This window comes from Oncorhynchus gorbuscha, linkage group LG18, assembly GCF_021184085.1.
Source record: "Oncorhynchus gorbuscha isolate QuinsamMale2020 ecotype Even-year linkage group LG18, OgorEven_v1.0, whole genome shotgun sequence".
Lineage (NCBI taxonomy): Eukaryota > Metazoa > Chordata > Actinopteri > Salmoniformes > Salmonidae > Oncorhynchus > Oncorhynchus gorbuscha.
In genome coordinates this window covers 63,020,912-63,026,911 of record NC_060190.1, presented here as the reverse complement: position 1 = coordinate 63,026,911, position 6,000 = coordinate 63,020,912, and the positions used below count along the sequence as shown (strand labels likewise).

The following is a 6,000-nucleotide window of genomic DNA, read 5'->3' as shown; positions in this document are numbered from 1 at the left end:
TACATGCCAGCCAAAACACTTGAATATCCTCTTTGCTTGTTCTCTCTGTCTTCTGGGATTTTAAGTGTGTGTTTCGGGGGGAAATAAAAATGTCACTTGCTATTAAGTGTTCTTCCACCAATTTGTTTTCACAAGTGCTCTGCCCATCTGAGCCTTCAGCAGTTAGCGTGGCATGTCTCCAAAGTCCTAGTGACATGTCATGCACACCATGGTTATCAGCACACAGCATTTGTTTATACACTGTGTACAAAACATTAGGAACACCTTCCTAATACTGAGTTGCAACCCCTTTTGCCCTCAGAAGAGACTCAATTTCTCAGGGCATGGACTCTACAAAGTGTCAAAAGAGTTCCACAGTGATGCTGGCCCATGTTGACATCAATGCTTCCCACAGTTGTGCCATGTTCTCTGGATGTCCTTTGGGTGGTGGACCATTCTTGATACACACGGGAAACTGTTGAGCATGAAAAACACAGCAACATTGCAGTTCTTGACACACTCTAACCAATGCGCCTGGGACCTACTAACATACCCCATTCAAAGGCAGTTAAATATTTTGTCTTGCCCATTCACCCTCTGATGGCACACATACACAATCCATGTCTCAATTGTCTCAAGGCTTAAAAATCCTTCTTTAACCTGTCTCCTCCCCTTCATCTACACTGATTGAAGTAGATTGAACAAGTGACATCAACAGGGGATCATAGCTTTCACCTGGATTCACCTGGCCAGTCTATGTCATGGAGAGAGGATACCTTGTCAGTTGGACAACTGAATGCATTCAACTGAAATGTGTTTTATATATTTAACCCAAGACATAGAGCCATAGCTTTGTGTAATAATATCACAGACACTAACATGGCTTGACACAATGAGAAGTCACACTCAGAGCACCATCCCTCTACAGTGAAGCATAGCATTAAGCATAATGATTATGGCTCTAAATTGCAGGAGAAAGCTGTTTCATGTGTTTGAAAAAATGCTAAATTCGGTCATTTACAGACTGGGGGCATAGCCCCCATATGGACCACCCCCAAGCCATCCTCACATACTTTGTGTCCCCTTAGATTTTTTGGGGGTGCATGACACCCCTATGTGCAACCTATTTTTATTCGTAACTACAATGTAATAATTGCATTACACGTTTCCTCGATTGAGTTACAATTTAAAAAGCTTAAATAATTTTTCGATTCGTAAATTAGGCCAATTGATGATTGCGTTTCAGTCTGTTGCACGGCTCTTACGGCAGTTACGGTAGAGAATTCCTCCACTTTTTTCCCGAAGAAGTCTCGGTCAATTAGTTTAGACAGTCAGGAGAGCTTGAAGTCAGTCTACTCCTCCAATGACAAATTAAAACACCCATTACTCCTACTTCGAGCTGTGGGAATCCCGGAGGAGTTTTGGATTTATTTAAAAACATGGGATTCGAGTTGGATCGGTTTAAAGGGGCTGTGGACCCAGATTTTAAATGCAATTTGTGTAATAAAGTTCTAGAAGACCCGCTCACTACTCCGTGTGGTCACGTCTTCTGTGCAAGCTGTGTGCTGCCATGGGTTATCCAGAAAAGCAGCTGCCCCGTCAAATGTCAAAGGATCTCCACGACAGAGCTGAACCACGTTCTCCCTCTGAAAAACCTGATTCTGAAGCTGGACATAAAGTGTGACAACCATGCCAGAGGCTGTGAAAAAGTGGTAAAGCTGCATCATCTAGCAGAGCACGCCGAGATGTGCGATTACTCACCGGCCAAATGCAGGAATAAAGGATGCAAGGAGGTGCTCAATCTGAAGGACATGGATGCCCATATGCGGGAATCGTGTGATTACAGACCGGTCGGGATATGCGACAGTGGATGTGGCTTGATGCTCATCCACAAAGAGCAAAAACTAGACACCCATTGCTGTTTGAAAGCCATGAAAGCACATAATAGTGCTTTGCACGGGAAGGTGGTCAACTTGGACAAAGAGTTCAAGAAGCAATCATTGAAATCAAGCAAAAGAGAGAAATCACTTCTTGCTCAACTCTCCGCCGTGCACAATGAGCTACAAATGACAGCGCTGAAGTATCAGAAGAAATTCACTGAATACAGTGCAAGGATCGATTCGCTGACTAGGACCCTTGCTCCCCCGTGCAAGGTAAGAACGTTTTAAAAAGCACGCTACGGAATTTGTGGCTATTACAAATTGTTACTTTGTTTGTGATTGTCCATAGTTATATGTTACCTTTTGTCTATAGAGCGCGCGTACTGTTATTATTTTCACATCTGCTCTACTTTTTTGCATTTTCTGTTACTTATGGTCTGTTTGTATTAACCAGTTTAAAACTTTAGTGGTCCGATGTCTGCCAGGTTAAATCATTGACCAGATAGACTTGGAGTCTCCTGTGGTCAAACACCGTTGCATTAGGCCTAGTCTACTACTAATGGTCAAAAGTTTGTTTATTTTCCTCTTTTGCCATACATAGGCTATATAGATTAGATGCGGCTTCCGAGTGGCGCAGTGTTCTAAGGCACTGCATCTCAGCGCTAGAGGCATCACTACAGACACCCTGGTTCAAATCCAGGCTGTATCACAACCGGTGATTGGGAGTGTCATATGGCGTGTCAGCGTTGGCCGGTGTAGTCAGTCATTGTAAATAAGAATTTGTTCTTAACTGGCTCACTTAAATTTTTTGTCTTGCCCATTCCCCATCTGAATTACACACACACACACACACACACACACACACACACACACACACACACACACACACACACACACACACACACACACACACACACACACACACACACACACACACACACACACACACACACACACACACACACACACACACACACACACACACGTCTCAATTGTCTTAAGGCTTAAAAATACTTTTAAATAACCCCTTCATCTACACCGATTGAAGTGGATTTAACAAGTGACATTAATAAGGGTTCATTAATAAAGGACCTCGATTCACCTGGTAAGTCTATGCCATTGAAAGATATGTCCTTGATGTTTTGTACACTCAGTGTATATCGCATATATTTATATGCTAGTCAGTGCATAGTTTTTGCCATGTTCTATAGCCAAGTCTTGGACTTAACACAGTGGACATAAAAGGATAGAGGCCTCCCTTCTGGTCAGCTAGGGAGAAGTTGAAATGTTTATGATCTTGTATAAGTCCATATCAACCCATGGTGGAAGAACAGGTAAGGTACACTACAAGCCTACAAGCATTCTGAATATAAGGGAACATACACACCAGCCTGGTCTCATAGACTAGATTAAACATAGTAAGGGTAAATCCGGACACTCAAATTAGTATGATATGTTATGTTTGGTACGGCTACATAAGACAGAAGGTTACTTAGTAGGGTGGGTGGGCGTATAACTTGAACATCTAGCAACCCAAAGATTGTGTGTTCGAGTCTCATCATGGACAACTTTAGCATTTGTCACCTGTTTCAGGAAACTAGGCATATGTCACACTTCACTACTTCACTGGGGAGCCATTTAAAAGTACATTTTTAAAAATCAATTATGTTTTGGGGAAGAAATGCCTTCTGGAACAGGTGAACTTTGATGCGCATTCATAACAAACTTTATGCCATCTTACGAATACAATTGTTAAATTAGCCCCGGAAAAAGTGAGCAACCTTCCCGCTAGCCATGATTGGCTGAGATAATGAGTGGGCTGGACATGCTGAAAGATGAGTTCGGATTGGTCTGCCATGTAGCACACTTCTGTCTATAATATGTGCTGGTCAGTATGTGTAGGTAACTGCATAAATGTTGCTCTCCACTTTCTGGCTGAGAGTCGGGGCACTCGGCTGAGAGTCAAACTCTGCCGATGTCATGTGGCCCGAGTCTGGGCCTCCTTCAGCAGTATTACTTATGGCTAGAGTGTGGGGATAGAGCTCGGGCCGATTCCAGTGTGAGTTATCTGGCCCACATGTATTACTTGGGGCTCAGGCTGATTCTGGTGAGAGTTATCTGGCCCAAATGTATATATTACTTGGGGCTCGGGCCGATTGGGGCTACTCTCTGGCAGATGATTACACAGTTTTTTAAATAATTAACATTTCATAATTTATAGTTCCATATTTTCTCATTGTTTCTGTGATCAAAAATACAATTAGCATTTAAATGAAATTCTTTAAGAGTCCTGTGTAGTATTTTTGTATTTTGATACTTTGTGCAAGGCATTAAACACTTAGTGGCTGGAGCCTCCCGAGTGGCATAGCGGTCTAAGACACTGCGTTGTTACAGATGTTGGTTAGAGACCCGTATCGGCTGCGCCCAGGAGACCCATGAGGCGACGCACAATTAGGGGAGGGTTTGGCTGGCCAGGATGTCCTTAGCTGGCCAGGATGTCCCATCTCACTATAGCAACTCCTGTGGCGGGCCTTTTTTGCACTCTTTTAAAAATGTGTGCTGCACCCCATTACCACAGTATTACTTGATACACTATCAGATTTGACAACTAACATGTTTTTTCAGCCTGGTACCATAAAGAAATTAAGATTACACTTTCAAAACACTTTACAGATTCAGGTTTCTTATTTAGTACTGTCTATTCAATTCCTTGAAATGCACTGTACAAACTCCGTTAAAGTGGATGAACAAAGAAAGTTGTTCTCCTCCTTGAAGCTCTAATCCCTGGAAAACATCTCCAAATGAATTATTTTTCATGAAAGAAAAAGAGGAAGCTAGAAAAAATAATAATTACGTGGATGATGTGGTTAGTTTAAAAGGCTTTTTCCCCCAGGTTCTGTCAAGCATTATGAACAGGTTTGCTTGGCAGGTAACATCAGTGCACATGTGGCAATATCTGTGGCAGTATCAAACAGAAAGACACAAGTGGAATTAACTGTTGGAGTCGGGCGACATGTAGACTGTCGCTGCATTGCAAATCTCAGCGAAGCAGTGTCTGTGTTTTTACTTGGGCTAGTTCAGGTCACGTGTTATTAGATCTTCTGAAATCAGATTCAGGCTGACATATTTGCTCCCCAATCGACTGCCATAACAGGAGAAATATCAATGGTGACAGGTAACCTTCTTTGACTGCTGGGTTTGGAACACAGAATCTCAGCCATATTGAAAAATGTACAGGAAAACATGGCATAGGCCAGCTTTCCAGTGCTGATATACACCTGGCTTCTGATTGACATGGACACTAATACTGACAATTGTGGCTGCTTCACGTGATGTATTGTTGTCTCTACCTTCTTGCCCTTTGTGCTGTTATCTGTGCCCAATAATGTTTGTTACATGTTGTGTTGCTACCATGCTATGTTGTTGTCTTAGGTCTCTCTTTATGTAGTGTTATCGTGTCTCTTGTCGTGATGTGTGTTTTGTCCAACATTTTTATTTTTAATCCCAGACCCCGCAGGAGGCCTTTTGCCTTTTGGTAGGCCGTCATTGTAAATAAGAATTTGTTTTTAACTGACTTGCCTAGTTAAATAAAGGTTAAATAAATAAATACATAAAATGTACAGAACTGAACAGAATAAGGAAACTGGCAAAGATTGACTGGGCTGAATATGGGATGTGGTCTTTCTCCGTGATCCTGTCTGCATAGGTTAGGTGAAGGCTGCATAGGTTAGGTGAAGGCTGCATAGGTTAGGTGAAGGCTGCATAGGTTAGGTGAATGCGAAGCAAGATCAACATTGTCTGCAATGAGGGGCGGCAGCGTAGCCTAGTGGTTAGAGCGTTGGACTAGTAACCGGAAGGTTGCAAGTTCAAACCCCAATAGTTGTTTTGAAACATAGAACTCTGTACACATGCGCCGACACAACATGGTCCAGCAGCAGTGCACATTCTTCCCTGGCAGACCTACAGTATAGGCTAGTACTCTGCACCTTATCCTGTAGCCTATATGGTAGCCGGACTCAGTCATGACACTGTACATACCGTTAATACCCGCTTTTATGTTTAGTCCCCGTATGCTATAGCATTCTCCATACTGGGATGACCGCTGACATGATGGTCCCAGCACCAGTCCCACCCTCTGACT

The 6,000-nt window shown here is 42.8% G+C and overlaps 1 protein-coding gene across 1 annotated transcript in view; it reads left to right on the top strand.

Moving 5' to 3' along the window:
- The first annotated feature begins 1,306 nt into the window (after positions 1-1,306).
- Positions 1,307-6,000, top strand: part of LOC124003303 (E3 ubiquitin-protein ligase PDZRN3-B-like) — a 140,142-nt gene continuing 135,448 nt past the window's right edge. Inside the window, exon 1 of the mRNA XM_046311442.1 lies at positions 1,307-2,132. Coding sequence (XP_046167398.1) covers positions 1,419-2,132 — 714 coding nt within the window. The 5' untranslated portion in view covers positions 1,307-1,418. The remainder of the gene's footprint in view (positions 2,133-6,000) is intronic.